This window comes from Antennarius striatus, chromosome 17 (genome assembly GCF_040054535.1).
Source record: "Antennarius striatus isolate MH-2024 chromosome 17, ASM4005453v1, whole genome shotgun sequence".
In the NCBI taxonomy this organism is placed as follows: domain Eukaryota; kingdom Metazoa; phylum Chordata; class Actinopteri; order Lophiiformes; family Antennariidae; genus Antennarius; species Antennarius striatus.
In genome coordinates this window covers 7739118-7764756 of record NC_090792.1, presented here as the reverse complement: position 1 = coordinate 7764756, position 25639 = coordinate 7739118, and the positions used below count along the sequence as shown (strand labels likewise).

The 25639-nt window shown below is 40.0% G+C and overlaps 2 protein-coding genes across 3 annotated transcripts in view; both read left to right on the top strand.

Moving 5' to 3' along the window:
* Nucleotides 1-372: 372 nt before the first annotated feature.
* On the top strand, nt 373-7156 carry mocs3 (molybdenum cofactor synthesis 3). Its single transcript, XM_068338861.1, has 13 exons — nt 373-572; nt 1248-1380; nt 1481-1573; nt 1997-2117; nt 3718-3792; nt 3891-4008; nt 4079-4187; nt 4270-4332; nt 4776-4939; nt 5113-5160; nt 5675-5771; nt 5890-5997; nt 6529-7156. The coding sequence occupies exons 1-13, from the start codon at nt 441-443 to the stop codon at nt 6684-6686; spliced, it is 1419 nt and encodes a 472-aa protein (XP_068194962.1). The 5' UTR covers nt 373-440; the 3' UTR covers nt 6687-7156.
* A 1153-nt stretch (nt 7157-8309) lies between these two features.
* prkd3 (protein kinase D3) overlaps nt 8310-25639 on the top strand; it is a 45532-nt gene continuing 28202 nt past the window's right edge. For both annotated transcript variants that reach the window (XM_068338412.1, XM_068338411.1), the window contains exons 1-2: nt 8310-8599; nt 10520-11165. In XM_068338412.1, the coding sequence (XP_068194513.1) occupies nt 10878-11165 (288 nt within the window). In that variant the 5' untranslated portion in view covers nt 8310-8599; nt 10520-10877. The remainder of the gene's footprint in view (nt 8600-10519; nt 11166-25639) is intronic.

Sequence of the window (25639 nt, the reverse complement as noted above, 5' to 3'; positions counted from 1 at the left end):
TCCTGTATGAGTGTGCGCTTCGGCTCTCTGGGGCCACGTGTGATTGAGACCCTTTACCTTCCTTTGAAAACACTTTGTCGATCACGAATGCCCTCAATATACTTGCAGCATGTAGTGAATGCGTTTAAACACAAACTTTGTACAGGCTATGTATCCATTTTAACGTAAAGGTAGGGGTTTAAAAGCTATACACACTAAGATATAATAGTTAAAAGCACTTTTGGACGTAAATTTCCTTTTGTCTTGTATTTGCTTTCTGAATTTTTTGTTTATTTATTTTTATTTATTTATTTATTTATTTGAATACTATAATACGAACCCTTAGTACATCATTCATCACGTGGTGTTGAGGTCACGTGGTCAAACCCGGAAGTGGTGCTCCGTGTGCTTACATGTTAGCTCCTGCCACACACTCTGCCATTGTATTCGAGTTGTAACGTATGTTTTGTGGCGCGCGTGCTTCCTGTGCACCAGCAGCGATGGCTGACGAGGTCGGCCGCCTCAAGGCGCAGCTGGACGAGAAAGAGAGAGAGATTGGGGCTCTCAAGGACAAACTAGCACAACTAGAAAAGGTACGGCTCAAGACGAGTTACGCTAGTTGTACAAATTTTAATCAACTTTTCTTGAGTATAAGTGAGTTTCTGTCGCCTGCGTCATCTCATGTAATACGTCACATCATCGCAACCAACACGCTGCCACACTGCAGTTAGCTACATTGTGACAGCAGCGTCGTTGTGTGCCTAGATAACGTGTAAACATTGGTTATACACCTGTTTAACAGGTTTATTGGCAGCATACAGTATTATGGGTTGTTCTTGAAAAACCAAATCAAGCATTATTTTTTTAAAGAGTTCAATACAATATACTTAAATGCTTTTGTTGACATTCATTGTAGACATCCATAGCAGTTGAGTGTCAATATTTTCGTTCTTTTAAGGCTTAACATGAAATAAGATTTCCACAGCTGAACTCCATGATGCTCATCACTGGTGATGGAGAAGCACAAGAGAATTTGGCCCCGACAGCTCAAAACTACTTAGAGAAGATGCACAATTTTTTAGATGCTGTTTAAGAATGTAGTGTGAAATCATAGATGACGATGTTTTGTGGTAACAACAAAACAATGACAATTAATTTGTAAGTAAAATCCACTGCAGTCCTATTAAATTCCACCCAATAGCGTCCTTTGGCTTAAAGCATCCATTTAATCTTGTCTCTTGTATACTATGTGATAATTCTTCCCTCAGGGTGATGCATCAGTAATAGAGTTGTGCGAAAAAGTAATGGCCCTAACTCCTCTGAAAGCTAAACCAGCACTCAGCAATGACGACATCATGCGTTACAGCAGACAGCTCCTCCTGCCTGAGCTGGGTGTACAAGGTACCAGTTGCTACAGACGGTCTTATTCTGATGGACAATACATTAAGAATTCTGTCAGATTAAATTTTAATGTATGATTGAATCTTAACTGCATTCACAGGTCAACTTAACTTGTCCAAGACCTCAGTGCTAATTGTGGGCTGTGGAGGACTGGGCTGCCCTCTAGCACAGTATCTATCAGCTGCGGGCATTGGTAGGTCAAATAAGCAAAATCAGTTAAATCATGGTGTCATCTAACATTTCCTTGACAAGTATTTGCTGTATTGGTGTGAGAAAGTGTTTATTTGTCAAGTATGATTAAAATCAAAACAGACTGGGAAAGCTAAGGTAAAGAGCTTACTCACAGATTCTAATCTGTCTAATTTTAATCTTCTGTCGTGAACAAAAATGTACCACCAGTTACATCAGGTATCTTTATTTAAGTTTTTAGTTTGATAGAAGTACAGATTTAGTGTAACATTGGCATTCAGTTTTCAGGGTGTCAGTGAATTTGGTAAGCAGAAGCCAAAAACATAAGTTTTTTCCTTTATTATGGAGTTTATTCTGCATGGTTTGTAATAATTTTGGTTTTTCAAAATTTAATCCGAAATTTGTGAACTTGTTTGTGTCTCTGGAGGGCGTCTGGGTCTGCTGGACTACGATGAGGTGGAACTCAGTAACCTGCACAGACAGGTGCTTCATGGGGAAAAGAACCTGGGCCAGTCTAAGGCCTTATCTGCGGCTAATGCAGTTAAAAGGTAATGACTGGTGCCTGCACACACTGGAGTACTCAAGTACATACCAGTACCGTCCAATAGAACACAGACAGAGAATGTAGCAAATGATGTGTATTAATGGTGTACAACTATGCCAAATACTTTGTTCTCATTTTTTTATTAGTTGTATTACATTTTGTATTACATTTTCTCAATACCTGCTTTCATAACTGCAACTGCCCTGTGAGAGAAATTAAATTTGTGGTATAGTTTCGCAAAACTGAACTGAAGAAAAAAAACAAATTTCATATGACTTTTTAAAAATGTGCCTGATCACACAAGTTGTTTGTGTGTTCGTCCGTCCACCCGTCTGTCCATTAGTCCACCAAATATCTTCACAACCGTTGCAGATAGAAAGATGAAACAAAAAGCGCATTACTCGGGCGGCAAAGGGGATGAAAATGAGATGATGACATTGACCTTGAGAAAACTAGGTCAAGGTTAAATTTAAACTTTTGTGCACTAAGGACCTGATAAGATAGAAAGACAAGGGAGAAGGCCAGTGTGAGTAAGACCACATGGTCTGAGAAATTTTCTATCTTAGGATATTTTTGCACATATCTTAGGAACCAGATAAGATAGAAACACAAAACAAAAGGTGTTATATTCAGGGAGGCAACGGGATGAAAAGTAGATCACAACAGTGGTCACATTTTCATTTTTATACCATTTTAGGTACACATCTCTGAAGCCTCATTAAAAACAGAATGCCACAGGTACATGCTGGATCATGGGTCTTTTATTAAATGACCCTGACCTATGAAAATAAGTCAGGGTAAAATTTTGAATTCAGGGGTGTCGCACGATGTTGCAGTCTCTGACTGCCTTGATTCTCATGACGGATATGACAATGAAGGGTCTCTTCAAGTACATGAAGGTGTACAAGAAGAGCTGGTAATTGGTAATACCCATGTAAGGGCATAATTGTTGCATGTTTTCGGGTTGGTGCAGAGACAGGCTGCTTACTACTCACTGGCACCTGATCCTTCATTTTATTCTGGATCGGAAACATTTATGATATTGGTATTGGAACAACCCCATTTTTTGTGAGCCTTTGGATGTTTTATAATAGAAGCTGGCGCTCTCCAGTCTGACTGCAGGCTATATTTGGTTGAGTATTTCTCCGTAGCCTGAAAATATTGTTTAAACATGGCACTTAGAGACAGCTGTTTTTAGTGCCTTCTACCTCACAGTGAGCCTGCTGTGGTTGACTTTCATGTTGTATAGTCGCGGCCATACGGGGGCGCCATTTCTCAAATAACTTTCACTGTTCTTCTGCGCTGCCTCTCGTGCTCATCCACCTTCTTGCTTTTTTCCCTCCTTTGTGCATCTAGCACAGTTTTCTGTCTGTATAACGCTATTAAGTGTGTTAGGGGTTAATTTGCTTGCAAGCATTGAAATGGATAATAAACATAAGCAGAGAGGAGAAAACAAGAATAGATGTATTAGTAAACTCCCATATGGTTATAAAAACTCAGGCCTCATCAGTATGGTCCTGGCATTAAAGCCTTCTAATTTACTAGGACTAACCCAGACCCTATGAAATGCATTGATGTTTATGAATGGTACTTTATGTCTACAGATTAAACTCGTCAATTGAGTGCATTCCCTACCACCTTCAGCTGTCACCACAGAATGCCTTGCTGCTCATTCAACAGTATCCTGCTACAAATTCGTCAACCTGTATTTTTCACACCGACCTGCAACTGCCCAATTCCTTGTAATATGTAAACTCCTTGATGTTTCTGACCACATATATGACATTGTGGCAGATTGCTCAGACAATGTGCCCACACGTTATCTGGTGAATGATGCCTGTGTACTCAGCGGCAAGCCTTTGGTTTCAGCGAGTGCTCTGAGAATGGAGGGACAGGTAAAGTGGAAGTTGTATATAAGTTCCACTAAAACTGAAACTTTACTCATTTTGCTTGATGTGTGTGTAGCTGACTGTGTATAACTACCGGGGAGGGCCATGCTACAGATGTCTGTTCCCGTTGCCTCCACCCCCAGAGACAGTGACTAACTGTTCTGACGGAGGCGTGTTAGGAGTGGGTGAGTCTTGTGCCCTCCTTTGCCCTGGAACCATTAACGGTGTGTAAATGAAGGTTGGTTAAATGTTCAAATGCACTTTAAGTTCCAGGGATAATGGGCTGCTTTCAAGCTTTGGAAGTCCTGAAGATTGGTTCTGGACAAATCTGTATCTTTTTAACTCCCACATTACACACAGTACCTTCTTTGGTAATTTTGTTGCCTAATATCAGCTTTTTCTGCCCAGCCATTTGGCTGAATCAACAGCTGCTGAAGGAGTTTCTCTAGTGGGAAGTTATAGAGGTTTTCTGCCCGTCTGATAAAATAAAGTAGAAACAGGCATAAATATTTTTTCTGTCATATCTGAACTCTGCTGACTCCTATTTTCCACTTCAAATGGAGCTGCTGTGGCTGTAGTGTTCTCATGCTAATATTAAGACTCACATTAGATGGATTTTTTTCAGGATGCCGTTTGTCTAGTATTGTAATACCAATGTACCACTTAACCTTTTATTCATCAACTGGTTAAGTTTTGCAATGTATGTTGGTAGGATGCACCAGCTGACTCTTTGAATCACACAAAGTAGCGTTTTCCTTAACCGGGTGTGGCAGCGACTTTCGGCCAGCAGCTGTTGATGTTTGATGCACAAGATGCCAGATTCAGGTCCATCAAGTTGCGCCCGAAGCAGGCTGGCTGTGCAGTGTGTGGAGAGAATCCCAGTGTAACCCATCTTTTGGACTATGAGGCGTTCTGTGGAGCTGCTGCCACAGATAAGGTTTATCACAATAGAGAAAGCAAACGTGTTTTTAAGTGATGCATTTTATCACAGGAATGTTGCTTTTGGAAGTGATAAGCATTTCTTACATTATGGGATTTGCCATGTAATGTGTCTCACATTTAGTGTAATCATGGGAAAACGGTCTTACTTCCTGATCTACTGTGTTTCAGTGCCGTAAACTCAACCTTCTTTCCAGAGATCAGAGGATCACAGTACAGGTAGGGAACATGCCGTGACTCCCTGTATTTAGTGCTGCTTATTTTATGATTACTCACAATTTTCTAAGTTTTCTTTTACATTCATAAACTGATTACATCTTCATACTGACCCAGCCCCAAACGGGAAATGACTTAAAATGGGCCAGCAGATTTTCTATGGGAAAGAATAATATGTTCTATTTGGCACTGGGAGCAGTGGCAACAGACTTGATCTGTTTATGTTTCTGCAGAGTTGGCACTTTCAAACCCACTTGAGTCATTAAGCGCAAAGATTGCAATCATGATTGATTGGCCTGTAATCGAGACTGTGCAATGGGCTCCAGTTAGAAACACTTTTGCTTCCTGTAATTTAAGTTGAAAGCAGTTAAAATGTTAATTTCAAATCCAATGAGCATTTCATTTTTTGCTGAGTAATTTTGATCTCCCTATGGATATAAATCTGTTTTCCAAAAGACACACTACTCTGTGATTATGAAGGAATTATGCAAAAATGAGTTTTTCGATGTACTTTCAGGACTATAAATCCATACTTGATAATGCAGAGCCCCATCTCTTGTTGGATGTGCGCCCTCTTGTGGAAGTGGATATATGCCACTTACCTTTTTCTCTCAGTATCCTTTTACTAAGTAAGGCACAGAGCTCATCTAACATTGTCATGACTCTAAACTGTCCTGTTCATATTCGTCCTGTTTCCCATTTCTATGACTGTTGTCCTTATACAGTTACCAGACATTCCTCTCTCAGATTTAGAGGAGAGGAACCTAGAACATATTCTATTACTCCAGGAGAGAATCAGCCAATTGAAACAGCAGATGGATGGTGACGGCCAGCCTCCAGGTAACATGTCAAGACACAATAATGTTCCTGTACATGTGGGATTAAAATGAACAGACACGTAGAGTCTCTTATGTATATTCATGGTCCTCCATGTGGGCCTGCACAGGTTGACAGGGGGCTTATTTTGGGCAACGACGAGCAGGTTGTAATGGGGTTGCTAGGTGACTCCTGTTCCAAAACAAGTATGGTCTACCTGAGCAGCTGGTCTGCATTTGAGAAATTAAAATTCAATGAACTAAATTTAGCCTTGTAGGTTTTTAGATAAGTGTTTAATAGGCTGTTTACTTTTTATTATACCAGAAAAAAACAACGAAGAAAGAAATCAACTTTATTAATCCCCCGTAGGGGAAATTATTTAGTCATACTGTACTCTGCAAAGTCAACTTTGTGTGTCAAAGGGTTCCTTGTTTTCACTTGTGTACACAAAGCAATTAACGTTGAATGTGTTGATGCTAATTAATCATTAGTCTTTTTGATCCCCGATATCTCAGACCAGTCTTATCTGTGTGTTTCTCTCTCTGCTTCCTTCAGTGTACATCATTTGCAAGCTGGGCAACGACTCTCAGAAAGCAGTGCAGGTTGTGGAGAAGATGAGTGGATCAGAAGTGGACAGCATCACAGTGAAAGACATCTGTGGAGGCCTCATGGCTTGGGCACAGAAAATAGACCCTACATTTCCAAAATATTAATGAACTTTAAATTCTGTGTTGTTAATAAATTCTACACTTTTGCCAGTCTTGTTGGTTTTTGTCTTATAAGTATCTGTTCATAATACTATGCTTTTAGGTAGGCTGTTGGTCTTTCATGTCATAAGTTTATTATTAAATATGAAATATCAAATGTATTAATGGAGCAGATCCTAAAACATGTGATTTAACCCACTGTAAGTTAGTTCAATGTGGCTACATAACACTTTTGTTGTAAGCAGCATTTCAAAGTCAAATCCCCCTCCTGGTCTTTTTTAAAAATTCTGTATATCAATCCATATACAGTACAGTAAATGCACTCACTTGTAGTGCTGTATCTGCTTTAGTATTCTATATTTCATTTATACCTCTTAAAATGTTAATGGGCAGAGAGATGCAGTAAAGATTGAATGCTGTGATTGTGAAACTTAAACTTGTTTTGTTCAGTATCACCCACCACAAACAACCAAGTACCGAAGTGATGCCTTTTACTATTAAGAAACTTTTGTTGTTTTAAACAAGTCAGTTTCCATGGTTACAAGTTGAATTTAGACCCTGTGAGTAGAATTTATCTCTGAAGAAAGTTTCTGAAAACAACTCAAAAACTTGTGTTATTTTACAAATTTTTATTCTTCAATCACATACATTTCCCATGTGCTGGAGATTAGAAATCTTCTTTTCCTTTTGGCTTTTCCCTTCAGGGGTCACCACAGTGAATCAATTGCCTCCATCTAACCCTGTCTTCTGCATCCTTTCACACCAACTACCTTCATGTCCTCTTTCACTACATTCATAAACCTCCTCTTTGGTCGTCCTCTAGGTCTCCTGCCTGGCAGTTCAAAACTCAGCATCCTTCTACCAATTTATTAATTATCTCTCCTCTAGACATGTCAAAACCATCTCAGTCTGGCCTCTCTGACTTCATCTCCAAAACCTCTAACATGTGCTGTCCCTCTGATGTACTCATTCCTGATCCTATCCTTCCTGGTCACTCCCAGAGAGAACCTCAGCATCTTCATCTCTGCTACCTCCAGCTCTGTCTCCTGTCTTTTCCTCAGTGACACTGTCTCTAGACCAAACAACATCACTGGTCTCACCACAGTTTTGTACACCTTTCCTTTCATTTTAGCTGAAACTCTTCTATCACACATCACACCTGACACTTTTCTCCACCCGTTCCATCCTACCTCTATATCCATCCTGCCTGTACAAAAGGTATGATTTGCATGTTTATTTGGCAAAAGTTTTACGTTGGATGCCCTTCCTGACACAACCTTCTGTATTTATCCGGACTTGGGACCGGCACAATATTGATCACTTAATTGTTTATTTTCATATCTATCTTATCTATCTATCTATCTATCTTATCTATCTATCTATCTATCTATCTATCTATCTATCTATCTATCTATCTATCTATCTATCTATCTATCTATCTATCTAAGGTATGACCCATTTAAAATAACGGAAAAGAACAGCGCATGCGCAGTGGTTCGCGCTCGGACGGAGACGCCATTGCCTCATACGGACTGTAGTTCAAGTTTCATTCGCTACACATGGAAAGTAAGTTATGCGAAGGTCATAAAAAGACTCCAAGCCCCAGCGACGGTCGCAGCTCTTCCTCTCGTGAAGCGGGGGGAGTAGTCACAGCTGGAAGGATAATAAGATGCGCATGAATTTACAATTTGGAATAAAAGATAAGAGAAAATAAATGGACAGCTCGGTTAGGCTCAGCTCTTCTGTGTGTAAGTCTCATGTCAGTTTTTGTTACACGTAGGCTCCGACGCTGGATTTTGGTGTGTTTTTTCATACGAAACTTCAAACTTGAGACTCCGTTGTCCTCAAGTTGATGGAGTTACGAAGTTTCTTCAGTCAACTTAGAATGGAGAGAAAAGCGCCCTTCGAAGACTGTGAAGGTAAAGTATTATATCAGCAACATATTGGAGTACGTTGTTTAAAAACGAGCTTTACATGGACGTAACCCAGAGCCGTCTCAATGTGGAAATTCAGTTCTTGTATAACTTGTTTTGCTGGCATTCCGACTCGGGTTGTGTTTTGCCAGCTAGCCAATCGACAGTGGGAGGGGTGCAGATGTTCACCAGCTTCGGTCCCAGATGTTAGTGGAGGTTCAAGTCCCATAACCCCCAAATGATACGCTTTATCAGCTTTTACGTCTCTTTTATGTCGGTGTTTTCTGTTGTGCACGAGAAAAACACCTGTTGTGTTTGTGTGTTTGTTCGCCAAAAGATAAATGACGATGGTGAGTTTCATTCTATTGACATTGAACACGAAAACGTTGAGTTTCCGCTGCTTGTAGCACGGCCCCTTTACAAAAGACTGTTAGTTAGCTTAGAGCTAACCCTGGGAGGAACTATCAAAACAATGTCGGGCGACAGCAACACAATACAAGGAATAACCTGGAGGTTAAAACTAAAGTTTCGCTTTAAAGAAACGGTTCTGCGCTCCTGAGTGAAACAATGAGGTAACCTCCTTTCATCACATTTTGTGCTGTTAGTCATGGGCAAAGTATGCGGCGATAATTTCACAGCCATGTGACATTCGTGTGTGTGTGTGTGTGTGTGTGTGTGTGTGTGTGTGTGTGTGTGTGTGTGTGTGTGTGTGATCGTGCGTGATCGACTTTTTTGAGGGAAATTAAAAGATAAACGTGAGTTTTTAGATCTTCATATTTACCGTTCTTTATCAACCGAGTCTCACTGCTCTAAAGTTAATTTTATTTGTATTTACCATGACTTTAAAGTTAGTGTCATATTGGACCTACATGTATAGACAGACACCAATAATGTTTCTGTGACAGATTATCAGTGAAGTAACTAAGTAAACTGTGTAGCTGACTTGATAGTCCTGACCCATATGAATAGACATTAAACACTATGATCACTGTTTATGTTCACACAACACTTGAAGAGTCAAGCTGTTATTTTTGTTTTTTTCTTCAACTTCCTCCACATTTCTTGAACTTGTTGGAGTCAAAATCACTCAGGAAAGAGGAGTCTTTTTTTTTTTTTTTTTAATCTTTGCGGGTTAGGTGCAACTGAAATGCCTAGCAAGATGGAGAAATGTCAGGGAGGTGGAATTATGTTTGAAGTGGGGGAGTATTTTCTGCATCTGGTGTTGGCAAGCTGGTGCGGTGAGAAAATTCTTTCAATGTGAAGAGCCAAAAGATGATAAAAAAAGGGTTGCCTCCATGCCTTAGCAACTTGTGCAGCGGAAATAAAAAAGAGAGATATTTCCACAAGATAATACACAAGAAAAATTAACACAAGTCAAGAGCAAGATTCACTGTTGTTTTGGTTGGTCAGTCACCAGATCTTAACCCCACACAGAATACAGTATACAAGCAAATATGAAGACCAAACTATGTGGCAGAAAATTTTAGGGCACTGAGCACTTGTGGGAATCAGAAACAGATCAGTGGAAAAGCATCAATAGTGCATGATGTTAAAGTCTTTCAGACAGTAAATAACTGTTTATTTTTGAGCCCAACAAGAGACAAGTTATCCCATGGTAAAATAATTATACAACACTGTTGCTTGGTTTACTTTTCTCTGCTAAAATAACAATTGGCACAAAAAATAATATGATGAATTGTAGCAATGTTAAATATTATAACAATATACTGTGTTGTTAGCATTTATTTTAAAAATAAATTATTTGGTAGTTGGGTGTTAGATCAGATTGTTTTATTTTAAGTTTGGACTTTCAACATAATTACAGATTCATTATATTAACCTGTATTTATGTAGGTCAACAGTATTCATGTAGGTCAATGTTAATTTCTAAAAAAGTGTTATATGTGTGTGTATTTGTCCTGACAGGCTTGCTGTGGTCAGAGTGGATTACTGACATGAAGGAGAAGCAACATTCCAGGATATGAAGTTTGTTGCGGTGATTTTTCTGCGGCAGTTTGTGGATAATTTTGGGACTTTTTCTCCACTGCCAGTCCATCTAGTGAATAAATGGGATGTCAGCTGGGCCGATTGACAATTATCCTCTTAGATTATAATGAACATTGTCATTTTGATTAAAACACAAACTGCACTGACTCACTCTGACTGATGAGGACAAAAGATTCCCTCTATCAAGAGTTTGTCCACAGAGATCCAATTGTGTTTTTCCCTACAAACTCAGTAAAATATCTATTCAGTGTTTCACGTTGCCATTGGAAGAAACCCAATGTCTGCCTCCTCTCCCCCATCCTTACCGCGAGCCTTTCTCCACTCTCTCCATCCGCACCACCCATCCTCGACATCCATCCTGTCGCCGAGCCCACCTGGACCTCTATATACACGGCTATCCAACGGCAGCCATAGCTTCCCCAGCCCCACCAACTCCCGTGGCTCCTTCCATGGGGTGTCCTTCTTGCTGCAGATAGGTCTGACCAGAGAGACAGTGAACCTGGAAGCCAGTGACCTGTCACTTTCTGCTGTCAAGGACCTGGTGTGTTCCATTGTGGATCAGAAGGTAAGCAGCTCATCTTATTCAAGTCCTAAGTCTGTATAATTCACACCTTTTTCAGGTACAAAGAATCTCTCTTATAAAATATTTTGACTTACCCTCTGAATTGAAGGATTTTCCACTGATACATGGGAACCTTTCACAATTAGCTTGCTTTCAAACTTCAGTGAGAACATAGAGGAGGACGAGCCTGGCGCACAAATACGTGTTATACTGTGTCCTTCTGTATTGATGTGATTAGGTTTCGTTTTCCAAAGCAGACATCTGGGTGTTTGCGACCCAAATTCGCTGCAGCAGCATGCATGCACACAACAACACCCCAGTCAGACCACAGTCTAGTAGCACCAGTTATTTGCACTTTTGTATATTGTTGTTGTACTTGAATATTGTAAGTGCACAAATGCATGCTCATAGACAAACATATATGCAGAATTACTGTGTTGTTTTCGATGACAGTGACAGTGTATCATAAGAAGTTGGTGCTGCATCAGTCAATGCCTGTCCTTGTTTGTTTGTGATGAAAATTGATCAGTCGTGTCCTAAACACAGTTTCTCTCTCTCTGTCTCTCTCTGTCTTTCTCGCTCTCTCTCTCTCTGTCTCTGTCTGTCTCTCTCTCTCTGTCTCTCTCTCTCTCTCTCTCTTTCTCTGTGTCTCTTTGTGAATGTGTGTGCGCGCGTGTGTGTTTGGTTGCCTTTTTTATAACTTACAAAAAAGGAATGAGGATAGAACACTTGAAGTTTTGTTTCACATTTGAAGTGGCTTCATTTAAACTAAGCGATCTGAAACTACAACCTTGCAGTGAAGTGCAGTGAGGTTCATGTCTGGTGACGCACTGACTTAATCATAATCAGATGAAGATGTTTACAAACATACTAACCTACAGTGTAGCTTATTCACCATTTAATAAGCAACAGTGAGGAGATAATTTTTAAAGTCTCATAGCAGAATTATTTACATATACAAACTGTAACACACAAATAAGCACATTTGATTAAAAAAACTTATGTATGTTATGTTTACTTATTAATGAAGTCCATGCGCAGCTCCTTCTGAACAAAAGTATCGAAAAAATTTTGAGTCGACTAATGTAATCCTCCATTTTTATAGTAAGACAAGGCGAGCAGAAAAGAAATGAATGGCTGCACTTGACATGCTGGCTATAGACTGTAGTTTGCTGTCACTTCCTCTACGGCCGAGGACGAAGAATCCCCGACCAAATCCCTGGGATCACCAGTGCCCCCTACCATGAGGCACAAGAAATGCGTGCCTCACTTCGTGCCTTTTCCCAGCCGTTCTAGGACCTCTCAACTCAAGAAAAATGTTACACACATGCAGTTGTTGACAAAAAACACTGCATATTATATACATTAGCAAAATTATGGAAATTTAGTTCATAGAGAAAACATGTTTGAAAATTTTAATAGCGACATATAGAGAGATAGCATTACGATCTCACTGTATAGCATACCAGCACAGCAAGTTGAGCCATTTTGCAATCCATGGTGAGGCTCGGCTGGCGGGTGCCTCACCGCAGGTCTTTTCTCAGTATTTCAGTGGTAAATGTGAAAATTCAGCGATTTTGAGTAAAAATAATGTAAAATTGGTGACGTTAAACGGAAAATAACTTCATGATACACATCACTGGATAAATATAACCATTAAATTTATTGTTTCCACTTTCTATTTTTTCTTTTATGATGGCAGATGCGGTCAGGGGAGGCAGGTGAGGCCGTGCCTCACTTGCCTCACCTGCAACCTTGTTCGTGCTATGCCTTAATGTATTTGTTGTGGCTTTCTCTGCCATGAAAATATGTTTATTTGCATTTCTACATGTACAAATAAGACACAAATGCTTCTCTAGCTTGTCATAGGTTTCCAAGCAGCCTTGTATCAGACAGCATTATTATGTAGAGCAGGGTTGTCAAACGTATTTTCACCGAGGGCCACATCAGCTTAATGGCTTTCCTCAAAGGGCCAGAAATAACTTATGAATGTAACTAAATGTAACTCAGGGTAATGTCAAATAAATGTAACTACTGATTAATGTCAAATAATTCTGAATTTATTTCTTATTCAAGTTACAAAAATTACAGTCATACAGAAAACAATGTTTGCTTGGTGCTTTGTTATAACATAAATCCTTTTCATTTGTCAGGTTATTAAACTGACTTAACTACATCAATCAAAGATAAAACTATCCAAGTGAATAAAGAAAAATAACATCAAACACAAGTTTGGACATTAACTTTTTAAAAAGAATGTTTGTGAAGGTTAAAATGGGCTTAATTACTGCATTATGGGGAATGTAGTTTTGGTCAAGGCACGCTTTTGTCCTATTTATTTTTAGACACTCTGACCTTTTATACTCTCGCGGGCCACATAAAATGATTTGGCGGGCCACATGTGGCCCCCGAGCCTTGAGTTTGACACATGTGGTGTGGAGGCAAACACAATTTCTGCCTCACAGCCTCACAGTTCTGGGTTCATATGTTTATGGATTCTAGAGGAGATGTGGCGTTTGCATGTTCTTCGTGTATAGGGAGGCTCCTGATCACATATGATGCTATAACTTAGCCATATGAGTGAATATGGGTGTGAGTGTGTGTGAGTGGCTATCTTTTTTCGTCTGTAAACACATACAATATAGCCTTTGACTGCACCAAAGCATAGCATAAACAGACACTGAGATTGATGACACTTTTAACTGACAATCTTTTTGGAAAAGTTATTATATAGCAAGTATTCCAAATTTAGAATTGAAAGTGGACAACATCTATTTATTGTTTGTTTGCTGCATATGCAGTATTTTTTAGTATCTGAAAATAATTTTAAACCATTTATCAGTAATTGTCTTCTTTGAGCCCATGGGTCTGCATTTCATTACTGTGTGGAATTAATGATGTGGAGAGCCTGTTGGAGTAATGAAATTGCTCCTGAGTGCATTAACACACTGCTGATTTTGTAACCTGATGCGTAATGATGATTGCTCCATTTGTGTCTTTAATTATCATTGACCAAATATGACTGAACACAGTACTTTCATTAGCTACCGGGAACTGGACGATTCTATTGGTCACAGTCACCTTTATGTTTGATATGTTGATTAAGGAAATAGGTACAAATCAGTGAGGGACAATCTTGTGTTAAAAAGTAGAGGAAGATGGTGAATGATCTAGCTAGATTGCGCCTGTGTCCTTTGGTTTTGAGTTGTCCAAGTTGACATTCCAGAGGAGCAGGGTAATGCTGTTGTTCTTTATGAGATCTGCTGATTCTCACTGGCAAGTTGTGAACAGTTCTGGTCCACAGAGCAGAACATCTCCTCACTGTGCATATGTAAATTGATCCTGTAATACAGTGGCACTATTGCGGCAATCTGTAACAGGGAAAGGGTGGAAAATGAAACTGATCTATAAGGAAAATCATTGCAGTGCATTTCTGGCAACAAAAATCTGCCAAGATGACATCAGGATTCAATGACTGTCAGTGGGTAATTTTATGGCTATTTGTTACATTATAACCTATACATTTCTCTAAAGATGCCCTGCACTGCAATCTGTACTTTACAGTCACAGAAACTTTAAAAACTATATAAACATCTGATCCCACTACATCATTTACATTGACATTTACTGTACATTACCACAGAACATATCCTGCCTATTCATCCACATATTTGTGCATTTCTTCTATTAACTACTGCCAAATGTCGAGTAGTTTCTCAACTATTTCATGAAATCCTGCCATGTGGCTTTGATATCAATGGAAAATGTGACTGTAGGCCTTTTGTGCTTGCCAATCCATCCCTGCCTAACTTTTTGTTTGAAAATGTGAATAACAGTGGTGAGCCTTTTACAAATTGTTAGCTCATCCAGATCTGCTTTTCCTGACCCTGGCTTATCTGTTGACAGTTGTCCCAACAGGTCTCAAGTCAGCAGAAGCTCAGGTGTTCATCAGTAGTGATGATACAGGAAAAACCTTCAGACCTCATGTGGTAATGTCTGCATGGAGATGTCTGGTTGGATGTGTATTCTCCCCTTAATGCTGCTGTTTCTGGCCTGCTCAACAAATGCAGATATGCAGTAAACAGGAATGGTTATCCATGACTCCAATCCAGTGGTTCTTAACCTGGGTTCGATCGAACCCTTAGGGGTTGGTGAGTCAGTCTCAGGGGTTCGGCGGAGACAAAAGACAAAACGAAACAAGACAAGACAAAACAGACATGATGTGTTGAGTGTTTTGTCTGGACCTCCGCCGAACATACATGAGTCACTGTGTGCGTATGACACATCATGTCAATTTGTGATGACATGCCCCCCTTAGCCATCACTGGCTGCCGGTGATCACACTACATTGATTAGCCTACCTGTGCTACAAAGGATTTTGCGCGCTCAGTAGTTGATTTATGCAGGTATGTCGTCTGATTTCTTTATTAATATTTTAATCCATAGTAAATATGTCGAGCAAATAAAGAAAGTGGTCGGATAAATATGTGTGACATGAATTTACATGTATAACGGAACGTGACGGGAGTCAGCGTCCCATTTGCATGATTTGCAATGCCAAGTTGAGCAATTCTAGTCTCGCACCAGCAAAAATAAAGGAACACTTGCTTAAGCTGCATGGAAAAGAAAACAGACTTTGCTGTGAAAATGGCTTAAGAGAAGCACTTACCATGGTGAAGCCACACATTTCTGAACTGGTCTCTCAAAAGCAACAGCAGAAGTCACACTGATTTTGCACATATGTAATTTCATGTGAGTTCATGCACTGTCTTGGTTTTGTTCTTTGAGAAAAGTGACATTAATGCACAGTTCATTAAATACACTAGTAAAACATATACTTACGTATTATGGAAAAAAAATTACTAAAGAAGGGTTCGGTGAGTCAGCATATGAAACTATTATTGATATGATATTAATGATATTAATGATCATCATAGATGAGCAAAAATCTCCATCTTCCTACTGATGATGTGGCTTTGGGTCAGTGTGTCAGCAGACCGGAATGAGCTCAAATACACTTATTTCTCTAGTTCTTCTTGGACCATTACTGTACGTTCAGACATGATTGATGACTGTTTCCTCAATTTTGTCTGGAGTATTCCAGATTGCAGTTACACCACTAAGACCTAGTGACCTGTATGAACAACTGATTCTCTAATTGTCTCATGGATTTCCTTGTCTCCACTATTGCCTTACCACTGTTGTGTTTTACGCCCTGTATCTGTCCTCCCAATCTTTCACTACATTCTTAAATCTTGTGACCGTAGCTTAACAGCCATAAGGACAGAAGGTTGATTTTTGTCAGTGCTTTACTTTGGTGCACCTTTAGAGTTCAGTTGAATTTCCTCTTTTTGAGCCTATTCCATTTACTCTGCCAAACAATAAGATGTGTGAAATCTTTGGTGTACAGTGCGCCCTGCGCGATCGCGCATCAATGATTGCGACTCCACCTTATTGCGGATTTTAGGTTGGCAGTCACGTCATACAGTACGCACATTCTATTGGCTAACGGGATCCGGAAATGCGCTCGTTCCGTCAGTCTTGGATTTTCGTGAGACACAAAAGTGCTTTAAACACTCGATAAGAGTGTGGGAAAAGGTAATGCAGATAGAAAGTGGTTTAATATCAGTATGGGGAGGGTTCATAAACGTTTAAATTACCATAAATAATAGGATAAATAGATCACAATCTCGATCGCGGATGCCTCAATCGCATGTGGTTCCTGGAACGCATTGACCGCAAAGACCGAGGGCGCACTGTACTATGCTAGGACATATAAGCTTAATAGTTATCAGTGGGGCAAGAGCAATTGATTGCTCCTGCAATCAATTGAATACTTTGAAATATGACTCCTTTGATGTCACCTCTTGGCACAAGGGCATTAACTCTGAGGCAGACTCCTTGAGGACTGTGAGAAAGGAGGGAGCCAGCCAGCAGGTCATGGAGACCCTCCCTGTCTGATATTGTCCAGCCTAGATGTAACCCATGATGATGCATGGCCAGCCTGCCAGTGGGCTTTTAGGACAGCATTGTTTCAGTGGCTGTGTCTGGGTTTAGGGCTTGATGAATGGTGTGAGATAAACTTCCATAGCTTCCACTTGTTGAGCTCTTCCTGTTTGGTGTCGCCCAAGTCCTCACATGCAACCAGCAAGGGAGCAGTAGCAGGACAAAAGTTCATGGCTCTCTGAGAATTACTTCCAGTTCTGCAGCTGGTCAGCCTGGACAGTCAGTCTGCTAAGCAACATTCTTCTTTACTGGGACATTTTTGGAGAATGATGCGATGTTGCTTGAGATGGATGGGATTAGACTGCTAGGAAACTGAAATATTTGAGGCTAAACACTTGCTTTGGTAGCACTTAACATCTGACAAATGATGATGTTGATGGATGCTGTAATTGTAATTGTATAATCACTGTCTAGCTTTCAGTCTTTAAGGGACTGTATTTCATATCCTACACAGAAACAATTGAATTTTCTTTTGAACGTTGGCAGCTAAAATGTTTCTTATAAATCAAGAATTTACTGGAATTTGGCACCAGTAAATATTTTTTCATTTTCAAAGAGATGACAAAGCTCAGCAGCAAGAAGGAACATTGACATGATTTTTGGCAAAGGTAATGGAATAAAACATTAAACCTTCACCTCAAAGGTTAGTCTTATGAATAGCATAATTTTAGTCCTTTGGATGCTGCTGCATTTTGACTGCAGCTGGAAATGCTGTGAAAAGCAGCTGCCTCAGCCACAGGTTTCCCTACTGGTTTTGTCGGTGCTCTAACTCCCAGTCTGGTTGAGAGCTGTGCAGCTGCCACTGTAATTATCTAAACAAAGGCTGTTTTGAGTCAGAAACATGCTACACCATACAAAAAACAGCAAAATAGCAGAGGAATAGCAGAATAAAAGGCTGTGGATCATACTAAACATTTGAGTAATGATGCAAGGTATGACACAGAGAAAATAAGCAAGGTTCAGCATTTCTTCTTCAGGATTAGTCAGTTTCAGTGTTAGACATGGTCATGGTGTTTTAATCTGTATGTCTTCATGTCCTCATTCTGTCTTTTTGAACATAGAATATATACCAGATATATGACATTTACCTCACCAGCACCCTCACTTAAGGTCTTAATACGCTGTTGTCATGAAGATGAACCTATTGTAGGAAAACTAGAAAGAGGTTAATATACAGAATGGAGAGATTGCAGTTCACATTGACCAAAACTAACTGAAATAAATCACAAACATCTTCCTCCTTGCCATAGTACAAGCCAACATCTCTCCATTCCTATGGTGTTAACAGCCATATTTCACCCCAGAGAACATCCTACAGCATGAGGTTTTATATAAGATAGACACGAGGCCAGATAATTCCTGGAAAGTACAGTCATCTCCCTGAATGAGAAAAGATTTCCAATAAGTCAAAATACCAACTATTTGTTTTGGGTCTCTGAAGATTGTAACCGTCTTTCAACTTAGAAGGTATTCAGTGTTCATTTGATAGCATATGGATATGTTCAAAAGTTGTACAGTTCAAGTCCATATCAAGTCCATATCACAATTGGAATTGCTGAAAAAGATAACAAAAAGCAAAAGTCTTCTGTGTACAGCAGCCTACTTGGACAAGGAATCTATCAATTTCCCTAGTCTTGGAGTAATTTGTGGAAAAGGGAGAGAGAGAAGAAAAGGGAAAAAAATCTCTGAAGTTAAGTGAGCTACGTAATTTCTACCATATGTAGTGCACATTTCTGTGCCTCACTCTCATCTAAATGTAAAGTGGAAAGGCAGAAGGGCCCAGCCACAAGACCCAGAGAATGACAGAGTGGAGAAGAGTGGTCCTCTCTAGGGAAATGGGGCAGGGGGGCCGGGACAGTCCTGTTGGCAGGCCTCACATGGGGCACAGAGCGGGGTTGCGGCCACTATATGACTGATGTCCCATGTCCTGCAGTTCAGTTGGTGCCAGAGCTATCAATAGACAGTTGCTCCTGCCTTCATCTGTGCCTCTGCTATGGATTTTCTGCACTGCTAGGTCTCCCAAATGCTCTTCATCACGTTTGATTTTTGCCAGTGGCAGGAGATAATCTTACCTCACTCCAATCTCAGTTAGTGCTAGCTGAATGGGCTTTCAATTGTGATTATGTTGATGTAGTAGACGGCAATAATGTAAAACCATTTAATACTCAGGAATCCAGAGGACTTTGTCCTTCTGAGGTGACTCGGGGACACGTGAATTCATGTAAGTGGTTTTGGAGACTTATTTAGTTTCCATTCATACTTGTGTAACCATGTTGCACAGCTCCCTGAAAAAGGACACATTTTCCCCATTTACATTACTCATTAACAGTTTCTGCACTCCTTAGACTGGATTTCGTCTGGAATTCACCCACATCAAATGCTGAAGAGGACGGTTTCAGTGACATGGTCATTACGCTCTATATGATATTCAGTCTTATGAGATCTGGCTAATATCTAATACCACTTTTCTGATCTGTAGAATTTTTTATTATGATTATGATCTTAGCAGATGTGATAGCATGCCAAAAAGTCCATTGAGGACCACATGGTCTCTGTGATTTTGGCTGTGAAAGTGTGGCATTGTGTAATATCTGTATCACATTTTTGATACCTGCAGGAGGACCATGTTGCATAATATACAGTTCCGTGCTTTTATCAAGGCACATTTTGTTTTTTCCTGTCTTTCACCTTTGCAATGGATCTGTCAAACTCACAGAAAGGTTGCAGGGGTAATGCAAATGTGTTCAAGACTCTTACTGTGTTATAAAGAAAATAAATGTTTGAATTTCAGATGTAACTGACACTTTGAGCCAACTTACAGAACAAGTCCCTGAAGTACTCACCTGTGTTTGATCAAACATTAAAAAAAAGGGAAAACATTCAGCCTCACTCATGTTTTGTCACTATATCTCTTAAGTTTTGCTTGTTGTTCATTTGGTTCCCCTTCGAGTCACTCCCTGTTTCCATTTTCTCTCTATTCCTGCTCTCCAATCTGCTGTGGTCAGCAGAGCAGCACTGCCCATTCAGCCTGAGTTCAGTTATTGAGATGTTTTTTCTCCGCTTTTGTGCTGAATGTTATTCTTGTGTTTGTGTGTGTGGGGAAATGTTCTTTGTTGTACCCTGTGTGATGAAGATAAGGCTCTGAGTGTTGGGACTTGTCGTCAGTTTCAAGTTTATTCTTAACAAATTCTTTTTAAAAGTAACTATAATAATTGTTTGAAACTGCTAATTCAACAAAAGGATGCCTGTTAAATTGTGCAGTCAAATTTACTGTCATTGAAATACCCCTCAAGTTCACCTGCTTACTTGCCCTATGTGGATGGAAATCTGGCAGGTGGCCATTGGTACTCCACGCCAGAGAGGGGAGTTGAAGTGCACACTGCTGTATATCTCTGAGGCAGAGGATCACAGCAGGGCAATAACTCATAAACGATGTGCGGGGGCCTGGCCAAGCATGTCTTAGATCACGCTACTCTCTTCCTGAGAGGCCCAAGTTCCTGTGACTCAGCCTTCCTCTTTCTGCCTGGCCTATGAACACCGTTACTGTATGCAATTCTTGTGCACACACACACACATGCACAGACTTGGACATACAAACACAGATGTGTGCAAGATAACACCCACACATGTGCAGGATGTCGACATTTAACACAGATGAATATATTCTGTCACGCAGTGGAGACAGGGGAAACTGGCTGCTCACCAAAAAGTGATCTCATCACTATTATCTCAACTCCACTTCTACACTTCTCAGCTTAAGGCCGAGTAGCTACAGGGGGTTATTGTTTCTCTGGATTCAAAAATCAAAAGCCCTGTGAAACAATAGATATAAATTGTGTGATTGTGTGAACAAGGAAATGATTTGTCCCCCGATGAGTGAGAGGGGTATAATATGACAGGTGCACAATCTTCTACCATGCTGTGATCTGAACAAGGTTCTGGACCTGAGCTCAGTGGTCAAAGATGGCCCACCTTGTCTCCAAACACATACTCTATCTCTCTCTCCATGTCTTTCTCTCTCTCACCCTCTCTCTGTCTCTCTCTCATGCACACACACACACACGCACACACACGCACACACACACACACACACACACACACACACACACACACACACACACACACACACACACACTCACAAACAAGTATACGCAGTAAGAGGGAAATGAAAATTGAATTTATTGTGTGTGACCAATTGGCACCTTTTCAAACCCCTGGACTTCTCATTTTACAGATCGGCTGTGTCTCAGCCATGCCTCAGTGTTAATACTGGACTACAATGAATACTGAATACAATGTTGCTTTGTTTCTTTATTCAGCCTGTTGTCTGCTTATAGCAGCTAAAAGAAGTGGAGAGAGTTACAGCTAGGCTATGCTTAAGATTTTCGGCTTGCTTGTGTGTAGTGTAGTTTTGAAACAGTATTGGCATGGTGTGAAGCACTGAAATTGTCTAGGAATTTAGATGTGTTCAAAGAAATCTTTATCTCATGTTTGGCTCAAACTGAGCACATATAAGCAATAGATACAGTTAGGTCTATGAATATTTGGACACAGACAATTTTTTTTTCTAATTTTGGTTCTGTACAATACTAAAATTAATTTTTAATTAAGCAATTCAGATGTAGTTGAAGTGTAGACTTTCAGCTTTAATCCAGTTGGTTGAAGAAAGATTGCATAAAAAGTTTAAAAACTGAATCATTGTTAGACTCAATCCATTTGTTTGGCTCAAAAGTTATTGGACAATTTAAATATCTGAAAATAAAATGTTCATTTCTAGTTTGCTTGAATTTGCTTGAAAACTGTTAACGACTGCCTGTGGATTGCCTTCTTTTTAATGCTTTTCCAGGCATTTACTAGAGCGGTTTACAGTAACTGTTTGTTTGTGGGCCTTTCTACCTGAAGTTTAGTCTTTAACAGGTGAAGTGAATGCTCAATTGTTTGAAATCAGTTGACCTACTCGGCCATTCAAGAATATTCCACTTCTTTGCTTTAATAAAAGCCTGGGTTGCTTTGGCTGTATGTTTTGGGTCATTGTCCATCTGTATTATGAAACGCTGCCCAATCAATTTGACTGCATTTGGCCCAGTTAGAGTATGTCGCTGAACACCTCAGAATCCATCTGGCTGCTTCTGTCCTATGTCACATCATCAATAATACCAGTGAACCAGTGCCACTGGCAGCCATGCATGTCAGGGCATCACATTGCCTCCACCCCGTTGTAGAGATGATATGGTACGGTTTGGATCATGAGCAGCACCACGCTTTCTCCATAGGTTTTTTTGCCATAATTATGCTAAAAGTTGGATCTCGTTTTCTAAAGAATGTTCTTCCAGAACTGTGCCGGCTTTGATTTTTTTTTAGATTATTTTTTAGCCAAGTCCAATCTAGTCCTTCTATTCTTGAGTCCTATAAGTGGCTTGCACTGTGCAGTGAACCCTCTGATTTATTCCCATGCAGTCTTCTCTTTAAGGTAGACTTGGACAATGACACACCTACCTCCTGGAGAGTGTTTTTAATTTGGCTGGCTGTAGTGAAGGGGTTTCTATTCACCATGGAAAAAGTTCTGTGATCATCCACCATAGGTCTTGCTGTGTTCACCATCTCACCACTGCTTTTTTTCTTTTTCAGGATGTTAAATGTAGTTTTTGCCACTCCTAATGTTGTAGCAATTTTGTGGATAGATGTTTTCTCTTTGTGCAGTTTAAGGTTGGTTTGTTTGCCTTCATGGTGAGCTCCATTGACCGCATGCTATCCTCACAGCAAAATCTTCCAAATGCAAGCACCTCAAATCAACTCCAGGCCTTTCATATGCTTAATTGGTGATGACATAATGAAGGAAGTGCCAATTACTGCTCATGAAATGGCCTTTGAGTCAATTGTCCATTTACTTTTGCTCCCTTTTTAAAATGGGGTGGCATATGTTAAGGAGCAGTGACTCCAAAACCCCTCATCCAATTTTAATGTGGTTACCCTCAAACAAAAGCCTAGCGTCTGCACTTTATCCTATGTCCATTATATAACTATAATTGGAATAAGTTTCATTAAACAGGTAAAAAGAACATTCCAAAACTTATGTTAGTGTCCCAATATATATAGACCTAACTATATCAGTCAGATAGGATCAGTTTACTGGGCTTGCACCAGGAGCTAGTATGACTAAGCCACTGTGGCTTAGTGTAAACGAATTGAGTAAGCCACAAAAAGCCACATTCTGTGTCCAAGACAGCGGCTTGCTATAATAGCAAGTAAAATTTACAAGTAAACATTGAGTAATATTTTGTATGACTGTATCTTCGCATAGTGAATGCAAGTTTTCAATTGTTGGGTGGTGTAAAACCACACCTGTCGTGGAGTGTGTGTGGAGGGGAACCCCCCTAAGGGGGGTCCGGGGAGCCTCCGCCTGGAAATTTTTTTTAGAAAGTGCTAACTTTCCTGGCTATGAACAAGACCCTTGTGCAGTTTGGGATTATATAGAGTCAGAGTGTAGTAAAGTTGAACACAGTTGTGACACTGAGCACATAATGCACTTTTGTTATATTTGAGTCAGTGAGACCAAAACTGTAATAATTCCTTAGTTACAGGTGCCTACCTCATTGTTGCTATGTTTGATGCCAAAGACATCAAAGGAAAGAAAAAGGAAAGAAAAAAACTAAAAAAATAACCTGAAGTATTTATTTTTGTGTTGTTTAGGCAAGTGCCTTTTCCTTATTTTACTCAGCTGTTTGCACTTTATGCTACGCAGTTAAACAATTGTTTGTTGCTACAAGCATATTTCATTAAAGGTTTCATGAACTATCATCTTAATTGTCTTTATTTTTAGTTAGCATATGCCTTAAACACTTAAAGCTGAAAAGTATTGATGGTTATATAAGAGCAGCTTCATGCTGGTGCGATAAGCTGTATGTTTTACATTCAATTTACGTATGATCTGATTAGTCGACTAATCGAAAAAATAATCGGTGATTATTCGACTATCAAAATAATCGTTTGTGGCAGCCCTAGTGTTAATATACACTTATTTGATGAGTTTTGCAAATACTGCAACTGATCTGGAAGAGCACTTACAGCTGAATGGTGTGTCAAGTTCATATCATAGATAGAAAATGCACTAAATTTCTGCAAATGGGAACATTGCTGTATTGCTGAAAACATGGCAAATATACAGTACTTTTCACCACTTCTGAAGGCTGATGACAAAAAGGGAAAGTCACAGCAGATACACGTCAACAACGGCAACATGAAAGCTGTAAGCCAACACGTAATAACGGCGTGGTACCCATAGCTTTGTTTTGCATTTTAACTTTCAACAACATTCAAGCTTTAGCACATAAACCATGAGGTTGCATCTACTAGTCGTTTGGTTTCTTATTTCCATCACTCTACAACCACAACGCAAGTCTTGAAACACCAGTTAAAACTTCAGAGATTTGCCTGAACACAGATGCAGAGAAGCATTAGTCATCCATCTTCCACCTCTTATCCGTAGTCGGGTTAGCTCCCTCTTTGTGACAACAGTGCGGTAAAGCGACTGCAATACCGCTCCTGCTGCCCCAATTCTCCGTCCAATCTCACGCTCCATTGTTCCCTCACTCGTCAACAGGACCCCAAGATACTTAAACTCCTTCAGTTGTGGAAGGACCTCAATCCTCACTCGGAGAAGGCAGTCCACCGGTTTCCTGCTGAGGACCATGGCCTCAGATTTGGAGGTGCTGATCCTCATCCCCGCCGCTTCACACTTGCCTGCAAACCGGACCAGTGAGTGCTGCAGGTCACAGGCCGATGACGCAAACAGGACCACATCATCTGCAAAAAGCAGCGATGCAATCCTCAGGCCGCCAAACTGTAACCCCTTCTCACCGTTAGTCAATAAAGCACAATAAAACAACAACTTCGAATCATGCAAAATGTCTAAATTCATGCACACAATGCGGTGACTTTCAGATGTTAGCAGCTTTTATTCATAACATCTTTCCTGGATCCGACACGAAACCTGTGGTTCACAATAGGTATGTTTGCTGTGCTGATAGGTTGAAAGAAATTATTGATTTGAATGAGCTGAAATGCAAGGCAAAGGTAGTCTGCATTCCATTCCAGTTTGTTGATTACAATGTAGAAACAACTTATGTTGTTACCAAACTAGACCATTAGCTGGCCCTCCACACTGATCTAATGGACTTCTAGAAAAAACAAGCAGAAAAAAAACAGTTAATATAAATTTTTTACAAGGTTATACTTTTAAATTTTAACACGTAATAACGTGTTATAATTTCAGAATTCATTTCAGAAGTGGTGGAAACATGTTAATTTTAATGTTTCTCTGTAGCCGCAAGAGGGAACATGCCAGTGTCTTATTCTGCCGGTCCCAAGCCCGGATAAATACAGAAGGTTGTGTCAGGTAGGGCATCCGATGCAAAACTTTTGCCAAATCAAACATGCGAATGAAATCTATACACTTACATACTGGATCAGTG